General features: G+C 38.3%; 1 protein-coding gene across 1 annotated transcript in view; it reads left to right on the forward strand.

Moving 5' to 3' along the window:
* Window positions 1-24,584, forward strand: part of syn2b (synapsin IIb) — a 402,961-nt gene that overhangs the window by 368,160 nt on the left and 10,217 nt on the right. Inside the window, exons 10-11 of the mRNA XM_072582178.1 lie at window positions 13,421-13,570; window positions 15,597-15,663. Of these exons, the coding sequence (XP_072438279.1) occupies window positions 13,421-13,570; window positions 15,597-15,663 (217 nt within the window). The remainder of the gene's footprint in view (window positions 1-13,420; window positions 13,571-15,596; window positions 15,664-24,584) is intronic.

Consider the following 24,584-nt stretch of genomic DNA (forward strand, 5'->3'; position numbering starts at 1 on the left):
GTGAGTGGGTAACAGTGTTTCCTCTTTATCAGTTTTTTCCATCATTTCTTGCTCTTCCAGCACTTCTTGACCAGATCTCACTTCCTGGGTAGCTGAAAGGAGAAAAGCACAAAGGTGGGATTTGTTAGGGATTGAAGGGAACAGAATGTGGCGGTGATGGACTAACAGCTGCATGCTTACACAACCAAAGTTATGAAATCAGAATAGATTGTAACATGAAGTGAAGTAGTTATTTAGCCTTAAGGAGTTTTTTTATTACAGTGCCAGGGTAGAATTGTACTCATTTTGTGGGTTCGACCCACAGTTCACCATTATTCCTTATGTCCATAGTGTGAAACTAAGCAGTTTATTTACTTTTATATGCATTATCTCAGAAATTGGTTGTTCAGTCCATTGTCAGAAACATTGCAAAATACATCAAAGGCACAAATACCCTGTTTGCATTGCAAAAGAGTTACCAAGAATTATACAAAAAAAACTAGGTAATGTGAGTAAAGACCGACAGAAGTAAGACCAGTTAAGAGAGTGACTAATGAGAGGAGAAATTTATAACAGACCTGAACTCTGAAGTATAAAGCAAATCTGTCAGCTATATAATTTGAAATACAATATATATTATGACTTGGAATTTTATAGTGGACATTTGAAGCTAGAAGGAAAGAAATTGTAATCATTATTGTTGTGCTTTATTTTCAAATGTTACCATGACCTTTTAAGCAATACACACAATAAATGGAGAAGGAACCAAAACCATGACAACTGCAAGAGAAATTGAAATTGATTTTACATTGTAAAATTGCAAGATTGAAGAAGTGCTATTCTCTGTAAAAGACTGAACAGCATATATTTCCACCAAACATAATAGAGCGCAGCATTATCCAGTGCTGCCATAAGCTTGTGGCTAACAATTCATTTCACCAACTAGTTTGAGAATGTAGTCACAGATCGTAAAATGCACATTTTTTTTACATGTAATCTTTACGCTTCTCCAATTTAGCATTTTGCCATTCCTAAAACTGAAGACAGATATCAACTGAAATCATTCCCTAATTCTTTCATTACATTTGTGGTGGTGGGCGGCACGGTGGCACAGTGGTTAGTACTGTTGCCTCACAGCGTCAGAGACCCGGGTTCAATTCCCACCTCAGGTGACTGACTGTGTGGAGTTTGCATGTTCTCCCTATATCTGCGTGGGTTTCCTCCGGGTGCTCCGGTTTCCTCCCACAGTCCAAAGATGTGCAGGTCAGGTGAATTAGCCATGCTAAATTGCCCATAGTGTTAGGTAAGGGGTAAGTGTAGGGGTATGGGTGGGTTGCGCTTCGGCGAGTCGGTGTGGACTTGTTGGGCCAAAGGGCCTGTTTCCACACTGTAATGTAATCTAAAATCTAATCTAATCTAATTTCTTTATTTATTTCATTTGAGAATTGCCAATGAAAGCTAACATGATGATTGATTCTTAGATTTAATGCATGCTGTTTGTTTTCTTCAGTTTTCTGAATCAATTTATCTGAAGAACCATAATATAAATTTAGAGTTTTAGGAATTATAAATTGGATAAGGTCCACACACACAGGAATTGCCTGCTCACCTACATAATTGTAGTTCTGTATTGTTGCATGGCTGCAAACCAGTGAAGGAAGCAGAGAATCAAGAAAAGATAGAACAAGTTTAAACTAGCCATGAGCTTTTTAATATTTAAAAAGGTTGCTATAATTCATTACACTGAACCTTTGAAGTAAGAAAGACAAAGAAATGTCATCATAGGCTACAGTGTGTGCTCCAAAATTCTCTAATATATCACTGAAGGTCTTGGAATAAGAGAAAGATTCTCAATCCATTGGTGAGCAAGAAATACTCCAGCCAAATTCTGAGAATGCAATGAGAGCAGATAATAGACCTGGAGTAGTTCAATAATCTCACACATGGTCAAGAATAGTGAGTGCGCCACATTTTACCAATTGCATTACTAAACTCATACGCTGTTCAATGCACCACACCCAAACCACCAATAGTCTTCATCAATCATGATTCATAACACTCATAACTTCACCTCACCCTTACTTACTAACACTTAGTTACTAGCCTTATAGGTGCATTCTCAGAGCTTATACACACTGCTCACTATTCAGGAATGTCAATCATATCAAATAAACATGTTGCACTAGAGTCACTGATACACCTACCTCTTTGCTGTAGGTCTAAGTAAAACACAAATTAAGTCAGAAGCAGCTCGCCAGTGGTGTATGCCTGTGACAATCTCCTTGCACCCTCTCCAGTGCAATCATGTCCTTCCAATAGTGTGGTGACCAGAACTGCACACAGTTGGACAAGACTTCCTTACTTCAATATTCTACAGCCCGACTATTGAAGGCAAGCATCCCATATGCTGCCTTCACCATCCTATCCACATGTGGTGACACATTCAGGGATATATCAACTTGTGCGCCAAAGTTCATTTCTTCCTCAGTACTCTCTAAGGATGTACCATTCATTGTGTACATCCTTCTCTTATTAGACCTCCCAAAATGCATCACCTCACATTTATCAGATTAATTTCCATCTGCCATTGCTCTGCCCAATTTACCAGCTGATCAATATCAGACTGTAGTCTGAGATCATCCTATCAACAACATCATCAATGTTTCTGCAAAATTACTAATTATATCTTCTACATTCATGTATAAAATGTTAATGTACATAACAAACAGCAAGGGTACACTGCTGGTACACTGCTGGTCACAGGCTTCCGATTACAAAATCATCCCTCCAGCATCATCCTTTGCCTTCTATTTGTAAACTAACTACAAATGTGTTTGCAATGTAAGTTGCTGGCAAATGTGCAGATACAAGTTTCTCATGTCAAGGTGCTGTCAAGCAACCAGTCCACCTCCTTGACTGATCATTGATAATAACCATAACAAGCAGCCTGGCTTTGTGTTTCCTGTATAAATCAAAGCCAGACAGAAGTATTTTCAGTCCTGTGTATCTGGCTGAAGGGACAAAGCACTTAAAGCAAGGTGAGGTAAGACATGGTTGGAATGCTGTGAGCCTCCAGGTAGACTTAAAGTAAGTGTACACTAAGAGAGCAAATAAACTGCCCCGACCAGCAGCCTAGTCCAATCTGTGAGCAGGTCCTCTCCCTACACCTGAGTGTCCTAACAGCAACATTGCAATGGGAGATTCTGATGCACTACAAAGTGCAGCATTAAATATAGAATCATCCTGTAAGTTACTTGGGAGTGTACCACAAGGATGGAGAGGCCGGTAGCTGTTGGATGCTAGTATCCATGATTGTGGGTTACTTGTGGTTGCTACTCATGGAGAATGCCCTGAGATGTCCATGATGGAAGCGTAGAGGACCAAGTAACAAGCTAAACTCTCTAGTTACCCACTCTGACTTTTGTGTTGGGCTTTCTTGGTGTCTAGCTTCTATATAGCTGATGGTAGAAGAGAAGAGTGCATATTAATAAGGCAAAATTAGGTAATAATGAATGATGATAAAAGATCATCTCCATAAATCTAATCTAATCTAAATAGGCCTGCTCACTAGTGAAAATTTTATCTCAGCATCCAGAACTTGGTATAAAATTGTTAATTGTCAGTTTCAACATCGAGAAAGGCCTCGCTTGACAGCTTGTGATTCTCCCAAGTTTCTCACCATTGCTCCCATCTCAGGGCCAAGAAAGATTTCACTCTCAGTGATAATAAACATTCTTAAAACTTACTGAAAAATGATAAAACCAAATAGGGATTCAAACTGTATATATCAAGCACAAGAGTGTGGTGCTGGAAAAGCACAGCAGGTCAAGCAGCATCTGAGGAGCAGGAGAATCGACGTTTCGGGCATAATTTCTTATACGTTTGCTGCTTTTATCTCAATTTTTGAAATTACTGGAGAAAAATCTAGTCTTAAAGATAATTGCAGGCAAAATGGAAGTCTTTCCCTAATTAATAGTTCTTTGCTCATTTGAAAAGAGTGATTTTGTATGTGAAAAACAAAATAACACTTTTTACAAATGGATAAAAGCAAATTACTGCGGATGCTGGAATCTGAAACCAAAAAAGAGAAAATGCTGGAAAATCTCAGCAAGTCTGGCAGCATCTGTAAGGAGAGAAAAGAACTGACGTTTCGAGTCTAACTGACCCTTTGTCAAAGCTACAAAAAGGAGAAATAGGGAGGTATTTATACTAGGCTGAGAGAAGGTGAGTCATGGCTCCAGAAGCAAAGGTAGCAATAAATTCTCCAGATGAGCAGGGAAGAACACATGCCAATTACAGTCTTATCATCCTTCCCAACTAATTAAACTTGTTGTGTTCTGCCATGACAGGATAGATTAAAATCTATGCCACTACCTTTGCAAAGTATATCCTTGGAGATTTTGTAATGCAGATTCAACTGAAAAGCTTAATGTTTCATGTTATGAAGTTGACTTTCATGTCTGGAACACTTTAGTTGGCATGTATCTATTCCACCCAGGCAATACAGTCACCTGAGGATCTGTGTCATTTCTATGGCCAGGCTGAATTTGATAGGACTTGAAAAGCTGTGGTTGTTTACTCACATTTCCTATAAAAACGTGCAGATTGAGAGGGCAAGAAATCTGGTTTGGCAGCCATTTTGAAAGACAGCCTACAATTCCTTAAGGGAAATTGTATCTTTCCATAGAGGAGTGTTTTTCGGAAACAACGTGCAAGTGCCGTGATTGTAATGTGGTCAGCCAGGTGGACCTCCATAGAGTACGAGTTCCCTGATTGGGAAGTGTCAGACATCCTGTTCACTCTGACAGCTGACTCTGAGAGAGCTGGATCAGTGTTGAGCAGTCTTCGTGTGTCAATAAAGGGTGACTCAATGATGGGATACTAGCCTCTATCAAGTTATTTCATAAGGCCTTCAAATTTTCTCTCTGGTGGTGATTTTTATAGTATACGTTAGCAGCAGAAAAGTGGCCCTTTCTCCCATCCGTGAGCGATGCATGCCTATTCAAAGTTCAGCTGCAGTAATATACGAACGATGTGGAGATGCCGTGTTGGACTGGGGTGAACAAAATTAAAAATCACACAATACCAGGTTATAGTCCAATAGGTTTATTTGGAAGTACAAGCTTTCCGAGTGCTGCTCCTTTGTCAGGTAATATATGAAAGCAAGTCAGTTCCAGCAGCTTTGTTTCCATCACCAGTTGAAGTACAAGAAAGATATATAATCACCAGGACTGTGTTATATAGGGCCTTGGTGACACCACTTCTGGAGTATTTTGTGCCATTTTGAATTTATTTACAAAAAGAACTCCTTTCTATAGAAGGAGGGCAACAAAAAATTTACTGAATTAATTCTTAGGATGGAGGAATCACAAATAAGGAAAGATTATAGATTGGGATATTATTCTCTGGGGTTTGGAAGAATGAGAGGTGATCTCATTGAAGCATACAAAATTCTTTCAGAGCTTGTGAAGGAGATGCAATATGGATATTTCCCTGTATATTCCTATGAAGCTGAGGGGATTTGGAGGGTAGGAGGGAGGGGAAAGCTGTCTGGAGTCAGGGAACTCAGTTTAGGAGTAAGGTACAGACAATTTCGGATTGAGATGAGGATGAAATCTTTACTCCTATGTCTTATATTCTAAAGTAAGACAGCCTTCTGTATATGTCAGTGTTTGAGCACCCTGCATTATCCCAAAGATCTTCACAGATCATCGTCAATTTTTGTCCAACACACTGTCTGAAATTATTGAATTCGTTTATATGTTAAAGGCACTGCATATATAATTGTTTTTATTTGCTATTATTTTGTTACTGTCATTTAGGCCCAACATTATCAGTCCTTCCTTTCCTCTCTGACTCCCCACACATAATTCTCTCCTGTTGTTGCTTTCTGCTTGTAGTCAGACTCTTAACATTTGCTGCTGCCCTCACCCTGACTTTATCCTTTTGGATGAACGTGTAGTTATATCGCTTCATCATACACACAGTGCTAATGTGTCTCAAACATGTTGAGAACCCTTCAACAGAGCACATTCATTCTTATTGCAAGACAAACACTCATATCTGTACCTTCCCTTTAAGTAAGTTCACTTTTCAGCTCTCCATGTTATGACTGTCGGAAATTACTCTGTTATGAGTTTGCAAACTGCAAACACAGACATCGGTTGCTTTGCTGTAATTTCTACTTCATAACTTTGAATGTTTTAATGTTTTAAACTAATCAGTAGAGTTAATCAATCTTTGATGAGCCATCCATTATCAGACCATTAATACCTACATGAAATGGTGAAAAGCAGTGAAAACATTGTGCTAATGAGGCCTATCATACTTGAACAGTCATAAAGTAAATTAATATACAGGTGAAATACATGGCAGACTGTCCAAAACCATACTAAAGCATTTGAGGTAACTCTTGTTGTCTTTATTTGTTACAGAGACAGTAGTCAATGTACGGTGACAGCACGGTGGCAAGTAGACACATCCCCATTGAGACGCTAGTTAAACGCAATTGATAAAGCAAAGTGGTCGAGGTGTGTGCCCAATCAATAGCAAGCAAAGGAAGGTCAAATACATTTTGTCAGAATATCCACAAAATTCCCTAGTTTAAATTGGAACACATAACAGAATTTTCAATCTTTAAATAGCAGCTAGAGATAAGGTTTATAGATACATTTCTAAATTATTGTGAATCTGTTGGAGGCATTAGATACTCTGCAAAGGCTATGAGCCCTGAGAACATTACAGCAATAGTACTGAAGAGTTGAGCTCCAGCCACTCCTCTCGTCAAACTCTTCCAGCACACTTTCACCACTGGCATCTACCTGACAATGTGGAAAATTGCCTAGGTATTTGAGATTTTGCAGAAGATCTGTACGTTCAGGTTGTAAGTCTGCTTACTGAGCTGGTAGGTTTGTTCTTAGATGTTTCATCACCATGCTTGGTAACATCATCAATGAGCCACCAGTGAAGGTTTGGTGTTCTGTCCAACTTGCTATTTATCTGTCTTGATTTGTTGTGGTAAGTGATATCACTTCTGGTTGTGTTTCTGAGAGGTTGGTAAATGGGGTCCAGATCTATATAGAGTCATAGAGTCACAGAGATGTACAGCATGGAAACAGACCCTTCGGTCCAACTCGTCCATGCCAACCAGATATCCCAACCCAATCTCGTCCTACCTGCCAGCACCTGGCCCATATCCCTCCAAACCTTTCCTATTCATATACCCATCCAGATGACTTTTAAATGTTGCAATTGTACCAGCCTCCACCACTTTGTCTGGCAGCTCATTCCATACATGTACCACCCTCTGAGTGAAACATTTGCCCCTTAGGTCTCTTTTATATCTTTTCCCTCTCGACCTAAACCTATGCCCTCTAGTTCTGGACTCCCCAACCCAGGGAAAAGACTTTGTTTATTTATCCTATCCATGCCCCTCATGATCTTGTAAACCTCTATAAGGTCACCCTTCAGCCTCCGACACTCCAGGGAAAACAGCACTAGCTTACTCAACCTTTCCCTATAGCTCAAATCCTCCAAGCCTGGCAACATCCTTGTAAATCTTTTCTAAACCCTTTCAAGTTTCACAACATCCTTCCGATAGGAAGGAGACCAAAATTGCATGCAATATTCCAACAGTGGCCTAACCAATGTCCTGTATAGCCGCAACATAATCTCCTAACCTTCTGACCAATAAAGGAAAGCATACCAAATGTCTTCTTCACTATCCTATCTACCTGCGACTCCACTTTCAAGGAGCTATGAACCTGCACTCCAAGGTTTCTTTGTTCAGCAACATTCCTTAGGACCTTACCATTAAATGTATAAGTCCTGCTAAGATGTGCTTTCCCAAAATGCAGCACATTAATCTAAATTAAACTCCATCTGCCACTTCTCAGCCCATTGGCCCATCTGATCAAGATCCCATTGTAACCTAAGGTAACCTTCTTCGCTGTCCATTACACCTCCAATTTTGGTGTCATGTGCAAACTGACTAACTATACCTCTTATAGTCACATCCAAATCATTTATATAAATGACGAAAACTAGTGGACCCAGCACTGATCCTTGTGGCACTCCACTAGTCACTGGCCTCCAGTCTGAAAAACAACGCTCCACCACCACCCTCTGTCTACTATCTTTGAGCCAGTTCTGTATCCAAATCGCGAATTCTCCCTGTATTCCATGAGATCTAACCTTGCTCACCAGTCTCCCATGGGGAACCTTGTTGAACGCTTTACTGAAGTCCATATCGATCACATCTACCGCTCTGCCCTCATTAATCATCTTTGTTACTTCTTCAAAAAATTCAATCAAGTTTGTGAGACATGATTTCTCACTCATAAAGCCATGTTGACTGTCCCTAATCAGTCCTTGCCTTTCCAAATACATGTACATCCTGTCCCTCAGGATTCTGTTTGTTAATGGAGTTCCAGTTTGAATGCCAGGCCTCGAGGAATTCCTGTGCATGTCTGTATTTAGCCTGTCCCAGGATGGACAAACGGGCAGGAAGCTAGCCACCAGGATAGATGAGCACCAACTAGCCACCAAAGGATATGACTAACTATCACTGATATCCATACACACAGAGAAAGAGGGACACCAATTCGACTGGGACAATACATCCATCCTGGGACAAGCTAAACAAAGACACGCACAGGAATTCGTAGAAGCCTGGCGTTCAAACTGGAACTCCATTGACAAACATATGATTTGGACCCCATTTACCAACCTTCCAGAAACATAACTTGAAGTGATATCACCTACCACAACAAACTGTGTCAGATAAACAGCAATCGGGAAAGAATACCAATGCTTCATCAGAGGCTGACTAATGATGTTACCTAGAATGGTGATGAAATGTGTAAGAACAAATTGCTCAGGAATGTCCAAACAGAAAAAGCAGGAAATTACCACCCCAGCATTCTACCCTTGATTATGAGTTAAGCGATGGAAAGGTGTCATTAACAGTGGCATCAAGCAGCACCTGTTCAACAATAGCCTGTTCAGTGATGCGCAGGTTGGATTCTGCCAGAGCCACTCAGCTCATGACCTCATTACTGTCCTGGTTCAAACATGGATGAAAGAGGTGAATACGAGAGGTGAAATAAGAATGGTAGCTCTTGACATCAAGGCTACATTCGTAAATGTGTTTTATGCAAAAAGAACAAGCCATGAAGATTTGCTTGGCAACTGGGAACAAAGATCTACACTAACTTAATATCAGGATTAATAGCCAAAGAGCTACAACCTCCCCAAAAGATACAGAACATATTAGAAGGCCAATTCAGAATGATTATATCAATTCTTATGGAAGCTTTCTAGAAAGATATGCTAATGAACTGAAATATTACAATGTTGAAGAGTTACTGAAGGATGGACTTAACTATGAAATAATCTTCACAGCTTAGAGGTTCTTTTATGATGCTGGACACAATCACTATAACACCTATAGTAGCAGGAAATGTAAAAGGTTTTATCTTCTGCATGTACCAATTAAATGCCTCACTTTCAATCAATTTTGCTGGGCCACTGATACAAGCAGTGCACTAGAACAAAGGCAAATACAGCTAGAAAGATCCATGCATCAACCCAATGTACTACACACTAGGAGTACCATTAACTTTCAACAAAGACCATGTGATATCCCAATAGGGGTATATACATGAAGTGATCAACAAACCAGAATCAGACAATGTATATGACAAGATTAAAAATGGTGAACACATGTTTTACATTGTCAATCTCATTTTTAAAAGTATCATCAAATCGTATAAAGTGGTAAAAATTTCAGGTTATCTTTCTTCAGAAAACCGGTGACTCCTTGTAATGGGCTAAGATTGGTCCAGGGGCAAGTGTCAAAATACTTCCCCTGAGAATTTTAAAAACCGCATATTTACAGACAAGGGAAAGCCATTGTGAAAGCTATCAATGTAAAATGTTCAGTTTACTATGGTTCACCAATTCCACATGTGGGATTAATAATGATCAAGTGTAAATACAAACAATGCACCTTAAATTGTGAACACTGCTCTCCCAGACAATGCAACTATACCAGTGTGCTGTGACATTTCACTAATCACAATCTATAGAATCAGTCAAACTTTGAAGGTACAGCAGAAACTGTAGCAGAATATTCAGAAGGAACTGTCCTTGAAGAGCCTGGAAATTAATAGAGCTGGGTGAGAAGGAGGTAATATATTGGACCAACAGAAGGCTAAAACATTGATAAGATTCAAAGAATCTACAATGTAAAACTTGAAGCTTCAAAGTGAGCTTGCTGAAGGAACAAATGGTAAATACCAAGAAAATCTGAACCACTCGAAATAGCTTGATAAATGAAATCAAATTAGTGGCTTGACAACACAAGCAGGAATGACAAACAATATCACTAATGACTGTAGAAATCAACAGTACCACCAGACAAAATCATCATCACAAGATCTGGATATATCCGCAAAGTACTATTGGAATTATCTGGTTCACTAGTTCTTGTAAATAGAGTAGTGCGGGAAAAGCATAGCAAGTCAGGCAGCATCTGAGGAGCAGGAAAATTGATGTTTCGGACAAAAGCCCTTCATCAGGAACATTCCTGATGAAGGGCTTTTGCCCGAAACGTCAATTTTCCTGCTCCTCAGATGCTGCCTGACCTGCTGCACTATTCTAATCTTGGCTCAAATCTCCAGCATCTGCAGTACCCACTTTCACCTAGTTCTTGTAAATATTTAACTATCATTTTGGAAAGGAGAGAAATGCTTTAGTTTGTCTTGAAGAAAGTTCAACTTTAAGGACTCCATGTGCTGTGTGTATACAATGATGTAACTCTGCCCGCCAAACAGTCTGCTATGAGTTTGGAAGTTATATACACAGAAACTAGTTGCTTTGCACTTCATATTTATGATGTGTTTTACCATCTTTTTCATAAAGGAACCCATCATTAATTAATCCATGATGAGTAATTGATTATTAGATCATTATCATTAACATGACAGAAGTTAGGCACACAACAGAGGGGAGAATACAAAAATAAAGGGGGGTCCTGTTTCAATGAGTAGCCAACACTGTGTGTGTGTGTGTGTGTGTGTGTGTGTGAGAGAGAGAGAGAGCGCATGGACCACTGAAGATATTTAGGTCTGATGCCACCTACTGCACTTAGTTGTATATCTTCCCTTCCTTTTCTATTTCTGCTCAACTCCTTTAACTCACTCACACACTCATGTGCCCTAGCAAAATTGCAGTTAATGGGAATCTGGAGAAAATTCTCCATTCATTGGAGTCATAAGCTGGCACAATGAAAGATGATTGTGTTTGGTGAAGATCAGTGATCTCAGCTCCATGACATGACAATGGGAGTTCCTCAGAGGAGTATCTTTAGACTAACCATCTTCAACTGCTTCATCCATTACATCAATGATACTCATGCCATACAAGTGCTCAGCAATAACCTTCTCCAACAAGAAAGAATCTAACCATCACCCTTGACATTCAATGGCATTACCATCATATCAACATCCTGGAAGTTCCCACAGGTCAGAAGCACCAGACATATAAATATTGTGATTATAAAAGCAGGTGAGAGGCTAGGAACTCTGAGGTGAGTAACTCACCCCCTGCCTCTTTGAAGCCTGTTTACCATCGACAAGGCACAAGTCAGGACTGTAATAGAATACTCTCCACTTTCTTGGATGATGTAGCTCCAACAAAACTCAAGAAATTGAACAACCTCCAATATAAAAAGCAACCCACTTGATTGGTAACCCATCCATGACCTTCAATATGCCCTCTCCTTCAGCACCAATAACAGCAGCTGCAGTACATATAATCTAGAAGATGGCATTCACAGGCCTCATTTAATGGCGCCATCCAAAACTATGACCTTTACCACAAGGAACGAACAGTTGCAGCAGGTACCTAGGGGGGGCAACACCATCAAGTTCCCAAGCCACACGCCATCCTCACTTGGAACTGCATAATCATGTATTCTCTGTTTCTGGATTAAAATGCTGGATCTCCCTCTCTAAAAACAATGTCAATGTCCCTACCCATCCATGCAACAATACAAGGAGACAGCTCACCACCATCTTCTTAGGGGCAACTATTGAGGATTAGTGAATGCTGGCCCAGCTAAACACGGACAAATTCTATTAACATTTTTTTTAAAAAAATCAATTACTGCAGAAAAGAGACACCTAACTTAATATCCTTGAACTGAAAGACAATTTTTGATTATTTTAAGGCTTGTTAATGAAAGAATTCCAGGAGCAGAGTGACATTTTATTGGTTTACCATTTGGTACTGAGGCTCCTGCACTGTTCACATTTCCCCTAATAGTCTGTCAGCCACGTTCACTACTAAAAGGGCCCAACTCCACTACAGTTGCAGCTTGGATTCAGGTTTAAAATGCTCTCCCTACATTAGAACTGGGAAGCATTTTGAGCAGCTCTGTGCACTCTTACCCCATGCCAGTGGAAATTGCCAAAAATGGGAATTGGCTAATCCATGTCCATCCTACATTTTTAAAGGGCTCCCAAGTCATCTCATCTCAGTAAACATTTGGGCCTTTTAAGGAATGCTATTGTAGTGGTGGGAATGGCACCACCAAATGCTTCTATGGGTGGTATTTTGTGGAGACAACAGGTGTTTTAACCACAGGCTGGAAAGTGGGGCGACCCCTGCACTACCTCTTTTCAAGATGGTCATCTTCATTTTGTGCCACTCAGGCACTTTATAGGCCATTACAAGCTTCCTCCAAGGTAGAAGTCCTGCTTGTCAAGAGCTACCAGCCAATCAGAGACTCGAACTCTTCAGTACTCAGCAACACCAATGGAGAGACAGTGACTGCTGACACTACTGCCCAGGGCACAAGATAAAGGGAAACCCAGGCACAAGGGTGATGGCATGGTAAGAGCTGCGAGGGAGGGAGTAGTCACCAGAAAGAGCATGGGTGGTTTCAATTCGCTCCTACCATCCCAAAACTGGATCTCTCAGTCAGGAACTCAGTGTCTTTGAATGAAGGATGCAGGCCCAGGATCCAGCAACGAAACACTGCAGGGTTTCCTTGTTGTGCTTTCCACATGGTCACCCCCAGCAGTGGCAGGGTAGGCCACTGGTAGCAGGGTAGGAAGGCTGTCCATGGGCTCTTTCTCCAAGTACCTAATCATATGGAGATGAGAAGGTGACATGACCACAATCTGTGACCCCGTCACCCTAATAACAACAATACATAACCGTTTGGATTGCATATGGAAAGAATGACATACTAAGTGGGAATGTAAATGGAAGGAGCAGGACTTCAAATTACACTGATCTGGTGATGCATATAGCAAACAGACTCTCCATTAAATAATCCAATGCTTGAAATAATTATGCTGTTTCACTCAGGATTTGTGATAGAATGAAACAATTTATCAACAGCAAAAAAACTCACATTTACAATCTTTTATAGGTCATGGACTGTACAATGCCATTGATTGGGGAGCACCAGGCTGAAGACAGAGAGCTTCTAACTGAATTAGTTTTAGCCAAAATGAACAAACTGATACCAAGGACACCAATTCCCTCACCTCAGAGGCCTGCTGCTACACAACAACCACAGGCAAGCCAAACAAAGAAAAAATATTAATGTATCTAATGTGCTTACCTTTTATATTTAAAGTGCTAAACATGGTGATCTAAATCATTCAGAAATACTTATTAATTTTGAGGTAATATGTTTATGTTACATAGTAAGACTTCAGTAATTTTTGCATTGCAGTGTGATCTAACTCCAATTTACTGTCATTATAAAGCAATCAGATACAATATTACTTTAGTGAAACAATTGGTTTAATCCTTATATTTCCTTTGATCATTTGCTTAAAGGTATGGAATATAGACATAGAATTCCTCATAACATTATTACAGTATGTACAGCAACAGTTAAATTTCATGTTAGTATCCCAGTTATGGAAAGACTCCAGTCTTCCGAGAAGTGGCAATCATTTGATTGTTGGTCTACTTGAAAATTCCCCTCATTCAGAACTGCTCTGCATTTCTTTGGGACCTTCCACCTGGCTTCCAGAAATGCGCAGCAGTGTTCCTTCAAGAAAGCACTGAATTGGAGTAAAGCTATCACATGGTAAGTTTAAATGTGCAGTTTCCAAAGTAAAGAATGGATAAATGACTGAATGGATATGACGGGTGCATGCATACAGTCAGTAGATACGTGGGTGAGGTAATTAGTGAGTACATAGGTGGATGTTGGGTGAGATGAGTAGCTATGAAGGATAATGAACTGAGTAGGGTGGGTGAGATAACTGGGTAAGTGTGAGTTTGGAGCTAAGGTGGATTGGTGAATGGGTCGGGAAGGGTTTAAGCAGATGAGGTGCATGCACTGGTGGAATAGTTAGGTGGGTATATTGGGTAGGTCAGTGTGCTAAATGGTTGGGATAGATAGATGGGTGAGGTTGATAGGTGGGTAGGTGGGTGAATTGGATTACTTAGTTGGGAAGTGGATAGATGGGTCATGCAGTAGTCAGGTCTAGTTGGCTGGTCAGGTCTAGTCTGGGATGTATTTGGATTAGGGTGAGATAGTCTGGTTGAGTGACTGGGCCTGGTTGGTGGAGTAGAGGTGGTTGGGACTAGTCATAGGTTGTGAGGGAGGGTGGGAGGTGGGGTTTGTTATTCAAAGGGAGCAGGTGAGGCGTTGGGAGATAACCAGGGATTCAATGTGAGTGATTTGGGGTGTCAGCTCTGCAGTTACGCAGGTGTTGGAGTAGGTATTAATCTATGAATTCCTGGGTAACTCCAAGTAAGTGTATCAGAACTGGCTGAAGTCTCAGATTCTAGTTCAGAGTTGGAGTTGTTCAAAAAAAATCTCAAAAGTAGGACATTGCCCATCTGAGGTTCAGACTTCCTGGACAATACCTGCCTACAAAGATTGATGCATCGGGACTTCCATAAGGTTCTGAACTATGATTGTAAATCTGAAGAGGAGTGTTGTATTCGTTCAAAAAATTGGAAGATATGGCCCAAATTTTCTTCCACAGTGCCATGCTGACCTAGGTCAGCAACATTGCTCATTTCAATGAGATTCTAACATTATCACTTTAAGTACAGCCAACAATAGCATCTCCTAATAACTGTCATCAGCAGCAATATATTAGCATTGAAATTAGAAGCTTACCTAAGATCTACTCTGGTATCCCTATTCATCTCATGATGTGGCATAAATGTTCCTTTGTTACAGTCACCTGATAACCCATGTGGCCCAGGATAGCCCCACTTGTTCTTATGTATGACTTAACAGGCCTTTATAGTGATAGGGATGAGTAAGTGGATTAAAACAATGATATTCATACCAAAATAAACCTAATATTTGGAAACCGTATCTGCCAAGGTGAATTGTTTACATTTTTTTTCAAATCCAAGTTTTGAACTTGCTACTTAATTAGTTCATTACTGTAATCACAAACAAGCCATTCTTGTATGAAGTATTTCATTCAAAACCAACAGGTGGATCGTGATCACATTCAGCAGTTCCTACTGGTGCCATTTAAGAACTTTTTGGAACAATGCTACTGATGCAAATAGATTACATCTAAATACTAGACTTAATTTGGATTTGATGTTTTCTTTTGCAGGGTGGAAGTTTGAAGGAGGCACAGGCACAGCCAGGCTCATTTCCTCAGCAGCGACCACCACCACAAGGTTGTTTACAGTATATTCTCGACTGTAATGGCGTTGCAGTAGGACCAAAACAAGTCCAGGCTTCCTAAAAAAAAGATAAAAGGATGGAGATTTTTAGCTAAAACTGAAAAGTTTTCTTGGCAATTTTTGGCAGTGTTTCAGTGCTGACCTGGACTGTGTTTTTCTATGCAGTGTCAATTGTACTGTCTTATGTTTATTTGTCAATGTTTGTGCTCGTAATTGATGGCCATGTTTTACTGTACACTTTGTGACCTTGGGACTGCAGTTTAAGCCACAGTGTTGTAAACATTACACACAACTGTGCCTCTACAGAGTCCAGTGCTGCTGTACTTCATTCAATAGTTAGATATGGTGTTTCAAAAGTATTTTATGTTGTGAGGTGAATGGTTCCAGGAGTTAATCCTTTGCTTTTACCACATGCTACTAGTTGTTCTGCATGGGAATTAATGGAACAGGTAAAGATCATTAAAAGCTCAAATTTATTATATTAATTTATGAATTAATTATTAGCATTTTTATTTTACTGCTGATGATTTAGTGTTTTACAGCTTTTTTACGTAGTTCCTTTAATAACTAGGGCAACTCAATTCGTCATCACTCACAGTTTTGACATTTTAGTTTAGTGAATCATTTCACTTTGGAATGGTTTACAGAAACTCTAGAGAGTAATTTGAGCAAAGGATGACACCAGCAGCTCAAAAGAGGCATTACAAGGCAATATTAACCCTGTGAATTTTATATATTCTTGTACTTGTTTGATTAGAGACATTACTTCTTGTTGCCTCCCATCCGGGTCCTGCAAATTATAACAGTTTGTTGAGATATTAGTTTCTCAGATCTAGGCATCCTTCAGTGTCTTGCTGAAGTGGCCAATATGCACATTTGAACCTTGTTGTAAATTATATGTGCAGCTATTTGACCACATGCATCAAACATGTTCAAACCTCCTGTTATCTTAGAGTTATGCATGCTCAAAGAATTTTCCCCTTTCTAGCCTCAGAGCATTGATGATGACTACAACACCTCTATACATTGAATGTAGTCAACTAACTCAGCACAAAGTGTGAGTGATCCCTGGACTTTCCTGGGATTAACACCTTCACACAATTACTGATTTATTCATGTTACTTCAGTGGATTAACGCAAAAACTGTCAGAATTTAGTTTTCTGAATTTATCTGTAAAGAATTGACAGGCTGAATCTCTTTTCCCGTGATAAAATGTTAGCTGAGGGGGGCACCTTACATAATTTAAAATTATGTAAAGTTTGATGGAATTGATAGCGAGAATGTTTTCTGATGTGATGAAGAGTATAACTAGAGGTTATTATAAAAACCTAAGAACAAGATACAGGAATAAGTCGCATAGATCCTCAACCCTGCTTTGCTGAATAAGAACATGGTTGAGCTGATTATGGACTTCTGTCCACTCTGTTGCTTACTCCTTCACCTAACTCTCTTGTAGATTTAAAACCTAACATTAAAAATATTCAATGATATATTTAAATATTCAAAAATATTCAATACTCTATGATTCTATGACTCAAAAATCACACTCAGAAAAGAAGTTCTTCATCAGCTCTGTCTTGAATTCCCCTTGTTTTGAAACTGTGCCCACAAGTCTATATTCCCTAATGAGAGAAAACACCTCTCAGCATCTAACCTGTGAAGTCTCCTTGGAATCTTATTCTTCTAAACTTCAGTGAAAGTAGTCCAAGCCTGGATGACCTTTCTTCATAGGACAACCTCTTTGTCACAAGAATCAATTGAATGAACCTTCCCTGAACTAACTCCAATGCAAGTACATCTCATTAACTAAGGAAACAATGTGACCCCACTAATATCCTGTACATTTGCAGCAAAACTTATCGACTTTTATTCTGAATTCCCATTCCAATAAAGGCCAACATTACTTTGCCTTCCTAATTACTTGTTGTTAACTATGCCTGGATGTTTGTGATTTGTGCATAAGGACACCATATCCTTTCATACCACAACATTCTGCAATCTTATTCCATTTAAATAATATTTTCTTAAGATTGTCAAAGAAAATCCAATCATGAATAATGGAGAAATCTTTTTACTGGTGAGAATATGTTGCTTGCCACCACAGGAAGTAGCTAATGTGATAGCATAGATGCATTTAAAAGGAAGCTGCACAACAAATTTAAGGAGAAGGATTATTTTGATAGATTTAGGTATGGAAAGATAGGTAGAAGTTCAAGTGAAGCATAAACCTTGGTACAAACTATTTGGGCTGAATGGACTGTTTCTGTATTGTCTATCCTACATTATCATTTACAATTCTCCATTAATGAGTCAATAAATTTAATGTCTGGCAGATTTTTAAGTTCACATATAACTTACTAAGAAAACTAAGTTATGTAGTTATAAATTATCAATTTGCCCTGGTGTATAGCATTCCAATATTTAGAACAGTAGAATTGAAAGGTTAACACCTAACTGGGCAGATGAAGTATGCAATTTGTGAAAAATTAGGAGAAATTACTAAGTCAAAATATGCTTGAACCTTGTACAGGAGTGAACAGTGCAACGTGCTATCTTCTGTCTGTACCACTGGTAACAGCCTAGATTTCTCAACTAATATTGTATTTATTAACAGAACTTGGCATACAGAATTACAGTCACTGAAGTTTTAGTCATTTAATGTTCTGATCCTGACTGAATATTGTGTTAAAATGTCTATTGTAATTAGGTGCATACATATTTTCCTGATCTCTCATTAATATTGGTAGGCGTGCCCTAGTGTTTTAGTAACAGGACTTATAATGCCGCATTAAGAGGGCCACAATGTCTTCTATTCTTACCCTATATTCCTCATAGAAGTTTGAAACCTGAAAGCATCTTGATTTGAAACTAAATACATCATGAAGAAATCAGAATGGTTTGTTCACAGATAATATGTTTTAAGGTCAAACAAAGTTTTGTTCTTCATTAGTCAAGCTAAAGTGAATACATTAACGCTACAAACTTGAATATCTTTGGCTTTCAGATATTAACTAGACATGCAGAATAGCAATTCCCAGAAGTTGGCACATGTGAAAACAGAAGAAAGTGAGGACTGCAGATCGCAGCTGTTTTCATGTGCATTCATTCCCTCAAACAGCACTTTCAGATCACCTGACTGGATCCACAATGCACAAGCCGAGCAAACTTCATACAATCAAATCACATTGGAGACAGGCAAGATCACCCAGTGTGCCGTGAATTAGCTTGTTTTTCTATGAAAACATATGCAAATTTCTCAGATCTCAATAAATATCTGCAAACTCCAAGCCTTTATACTTTAAAAATTCAACATCCAACCTACCATGCTGAAATCAAAATTGCTTTGAACACAAATGACCCTAAAAGTCAAATTATTTTATTAATCTTAAGCAACCCAAGCACTCATGCTGATTAATCCATACGCCATAATTCCTACCCTTTCAAAAATCTAAACTCTGATACAATAAAAGTTCAACCTCAATAAATCAAGAATTCATCCTACATTGATGCAACCCCCTCCACAAAAATTTACTTTTCAAACAGTAAAACATTAGCAACCAAAGCATTAAAGATCTAAATCTCATTTATTAAAATTTTAACATGAACACTGTATCTTGTTCTCTTTGTTTCCTTCATTATCTTATACTCCTTAACCAGCTCCATCACCATCTTTTGCCACCTTTGATTATCAATGCTACCTTCCCAGAGGGAAAACAACATTTAAAATAACAGTGATACTTGGAAATGAATGTATTGATTCTACAGGTCCCTACATTTTGAAGTGTAGAAGACTAGTTGGACCAGTACATCTCATTCAACAGTTTTACTGTTTATCTTACCAGGTTGCCACTCTCACTGTAATCATTGCCCTCCACACTTAAATGCACGGAACACCAATGCATCATCAATGTTCACTGCTATCTAGGAAACTTTTGGAAATTGCATAGTTGAAAACCCTGGTGTCTAAACCAACTGGGTCCAAAAAACTGATAATGTTACGTCCTACATCAATGTTATATTCATCACCATGTACAGCATCACACATAGAGAAGTCCTACTGGAATATTGGGCATGGAGAAAAACATTTACGTAGGTGGAACATCACATTGGCATAATCAATAAGCAACATTCAAACCAAAGTGTAGCCTGTACTATGCTATTAGTGTAATATAAATTTTCCCTGACTTGCTTTGACAAACACACAACAGTCGACAGGTTTCAGACCACGTAAGAAAGAAACCTACTGGCATTTCTCCTATCATGTAGGACTATGTTGCACATCTATGAGAAGTGAGAGTTTCCAAATTTATAATTGCAAAACTCATCTACTATAGAAATATCCTGGAAAACAGGGTTAAACTGTGCTTCCAATTTTACAGGCTTGAGTACACAAATATGTTCCATTTGTTTTCAAACTCAATTTCAGTAATTTCTAGAAAATAAATAGGGAAAATTAACCAAAAGGTCAGTCTTCATTATATTCAAACAAACTCCTCAAAGAAATGAATATCTATTGATCAGTTATTTTCTTAATCAATATTATATTTACATTCTTGTTTGCAAGAACAAATGAAGGGATTATTGAACATCATAGAGAAAAGTAAAACACATCTTCACAATCTTTTTTTGGCTTATACTATAGTTGTTTCAATATTTTGTGAGAACTAGGCCAGCATTCCCTCAATGACGATGTAAGTATTTTAATGTAGCAGATGCTGTAAACAAACGCAATTTAAAGAGATACATTTTCAACCCCCACTGGACCAAGAGGGGTGGTGGGCCGACAGTAAAAGTAGCATTGCCAGGCTTCCCAATTCCATCCCAACTCTGGGCCATTATCCTGGAGGTGGGCTAGATGAATTCAGGACTCACCTGCCTACATGTAATGAGGAGTTAACTGTCCTAATTAAAGGAGTGTAAGGGAGGCATCATGGATTTAGAAAGGCTTCTCCTCACAGTGGGATCTTGGTGAAATTTTAAAAGTTAGAGAGAGGCCCTTATATTTTGAAGCTTCCTCTTCCTCATTCATGATTGACTGTTCATTTTTGAGAGGCTGCCTGCCATCCTTAATTGGATAGTAAGCCAGCTTTCCAGTCATCACTTGATCACTTCATGGAAGATCAAATGACTGTTTTCCAAACAGTTTGGGTTTTGGACCTCATTTAAGACTGACAATAGGTTAAGAAGCAGGGAAAATATTGCCCAACCTGTCATTTTTGTTATCTACAGGTATCCACAGTGCCTCACCGATTAAATTATATTCAATAATTTCAAACATTTCTATAAAAGAGCCAAACAATCCAACAGGACGGGAGAAATGATAATGGTTTGTTATCCTTTCTTGTCTGTACCTGTGTATGGCTTATAATCTCAATAGCCCCAGGAATCCAATCACTTAGAAGACTAAAACAGATGAAATATTTGTGTTTTTCAAATGTTCACTTTTGTAAAATTTGTATGTTCTACGTCATGTTGATATAACAATGTTTGTGCTGTTTTCAAAAAGCTGTGATAATTCTTTGAAACCTTTGTGCTCATTAACCAATCTGGATTTCTGTGCTCACTTAATTTGTCCACTTGTGCACCCACATAATTATGAAAAGTTTCTTAAGGCTCTTTTATTAAGGCCTTATGAGTAGAAAGCTGCATGGAGGGAAGAGTAGTTTTTTTAACGCTATTTCACTGTTGAGTGTAAGCGTACTAACAGTCCATTAATATTTCCGGTCAGTCATACCCTTATTTACAGATGTCTGTATTTTCATAACAGTTTAAACACAGAGGAAAATACCTGTCTTGTGACTTCAAATGGCCCAAAGTTTGCTGCCAAAATAATGGCAATGCTCAGCATCATGTATACATCACAAATGTCACAGCAGTGTGAGTTGAGGACAGATGTAGGATTAAACTAGAAAATGAAAACATTGCTGTTACAGATAAAATTAAATTTCTGATATAAGATATGTGAAAATGGTACTTTGTTGTTTGGTTTCCCCCTCAAATGCAGTGACCATGCGAAGCTGCAGTTTTTGCATGGTGGATACAAGGTAAGTCTATGTGGGAAGTTAAGTCAAGTTATTTCAAGTCTTAAGTGGATATTTTACTGATAAGTACAATCTACATCTCTGGCAATGCAATTAACTTATTATTTGCATACAGTTTAATTTCCTTTGGTTTTTATTGTTGTTGGAGATACTTCAAACAATTAACATTTTTACTTTGTCATTTCTCTTTCTCTTCAGTTCTGATTTTTGTTCTCTTTGTATGTTTCTCTACACCTGATTTGAAATTAAATTCAACATTCTGAGTTATATTTACTTTTCAGTCCTTACATTGTTCATTTTACAACCTTTCATTGGTTTAGGAGATTCACAGTTGCTTGTCTTTGCCAATTATTGGTCATATTTCATAGTTAAAGCAACTTAAGTGGCAAAATAGCATCAAAGTAAAAATAACAAGGCCATTCATAAAGCAACGGATGCTGTTCATTGTCATGTCACAGCAGATTTTGAGCCATTATTGCTAAAATTAATGGATGCAAGGGTATGCATGCAATTTGCTAATATGTGCTCCAAACATGTGGGGCTACATGTCAGGAGCATATATTCCCAAAATGCCTTGAAATGAATACATAAAATTGTCATAATGTGCTGGTGTGTGGCTGAGGAATACCCTGTTATTGTTGAAAGTTTGGAAAAAGGTATCTTGCCCACTGCTAAAACCTAAATAGGTGTGCTTCTGAACTCATGTTGTAATCTGCATGTAATTCTGCAGTCGTCCTAATCATATGAAGTAGATATGGTTGACCTTGTACATTGCTTTAGGAGAGACATTTGTTGAGATAAAGTGCAGTGTTATGGCTGAAAGAAACAAAAATGGCTTAATATTTTAATTCCTGGAGGACACTGAATTGCACAGCCAGAAATAAACATTCCTAAAAGTGCATTTGGATTTGCATGCAAGCATGCTATATGCAAAGTTTAATGTTACAGTTGAGGTCATAACAAAATGTGTTCAGTTGTTTGTAAAAGTCTCTTTTTTTATTATAATTGTATTTGGTTTTTAAAAATGCTCAGGTTTTACTGCAGTATTTTACATAATGTGGCTACACACTTGTACAGCTTTAATGTGCAATAAAAACACAAAAGGTAGATGGGTCTTTATGATATAGTTTTTACACACATACCTATAAAACACAAAAATAAATATTGAAGTGCATTTACATACAATGTTTCCTACACCGTCAATTCGCACAAGAAATACATTAAAGGAAACAATTATGTACAAACAAAAACAGGAGATAGCACAGGAAAGTAAGTTTAATTATGGATTCAAATGTAAAAGTATCAGCTTTCATGACAATTTAAACATTAACTTATCTAATGTGGCATTCCTTGTCCATAGTAATACAATAATCGATGATAATGATTTAAAGACTATGCATACTGAGTGAACACCTCTGTATGAGTTGGATTCAAATATTACGATCACTGCTTATCCCTAAATAGGCAGTTCCTTCTCTGAGTAAGCTTGTAAAACAAAGCAATTTTAAGATGTACACGTTTACTAAGATCAGTAGTTAAGAGTTGTCTCTTTTTATTCTTAATAAAATGAGTTTTAACTGTGCAATGAAAATCACTGGACTTGTTAGATTAGAATTAATTTATTTTAGCATACAGGCCTAGTAGAGTTCCTACCTGGGTTCACATTTCAACTATTCCAGAGATGTGCAATAACATCTCTGAACAGATAAATTAGAAAATATCAATAGATCCTAAATACCCATGTATCCGTTATTGTATTTAATGTATCTTGATATATTGAAGAATAATGCAAGGCTCTTGGCACTGTTAATTTTTGCTGTCAACATCTTTGTGATTCTGTGTTCAGTTGTCAGTAACTCAAGTTCCCTGTTGAAACACTCAATCAAAATTGTTGATTCAAATTTAATTGAAATTTGAATGTAATGAAAAAATGTACTGTTTAAAAGTCAATCAAAATTCCTTTTTGAAGCAATCTATTTTACATAATCACTTGTATTGTACATTATAACAATGGAATATTGTGAACTTATCTAAATCCAGCACTTGCTTATGCTTTGAAAATGTAATCTGAGATTTTTGTATCGTTGCATTGGCCATTTTAAAAATTATTACTGAAACTTTAAGAGACAAATTAAGGGATACATGTTGAAGCAATTATGATTACCAATATAGTGAGTAATCAACTTCAACCACTATTAGCGACAGGTGAGGTCAAACACATCCCACACGGAGAGATGGTACATTAGAGGGAGAGTTGCATTGAATCCCTCAAACAGATCTTCACAGTCTTCTAAAGAATTACAAAGGCTTTACAACTACAAAGTTGTCAGTCCTCTGAATAATCCAAGTAATAAAAAAAATTCAGGAGAGGGCAAAATTACTTAATAAATGGAGAATAATAAATAAAAGATTGTTAATGGTACTGAGAGAGATAACCAAGATTTCTTCCAAGATCAAACAAAACTGTATCATAGACCAAGTTCATCCATCTTCAAGTACACTGTTCTAGCATTACAGGTTGGCTGTTTGTAACCAAGGTGCGTGGCTCAGATCAGGAAATGTTAGACCCTGAAGACCTGTTTTGGTTTAAAGGACCCTGTTTTTTCTAATTTTCATATCAAGAAGGTGATCATGGGATATAATTAGGCCGTATGGAAACAGATCATATGTGGCTAACAAGGCCCAGCAATTGCTGAATTGGGCTGGTGGCCAGCGCAGTATTCTTGAACCTCAGTTGACTTAAAAGCTGTAACTCCTTCTAGCCCTCACTTCTCTTACCCTCTAACCCACAACTCCTCATCTATCCTCTAGGCCCCCTTCATTCAAACTCATGCCCTATCTGTGTTACCTCATACCCACAAACCATCTTTACA

The sequence above is a fragment of the Chiloscyllium punctatum genome, chromosome 12, assembly GCF_047496795.1.
Source record: "Chiloscyllium punctatum isolate Juve2018m chromosome 12, sChiPun1.3, whole genome shotgun sequence".
In the NCBI taxonomy this organism is placed as follows: domain Eukaryota; kingdom Metazoa; phylum Chordata; class Chondrichthyes; order Orectolobiformes; family Hemiscylliidae; genus Chiloscyllium; species Chiloscyllium punctatum.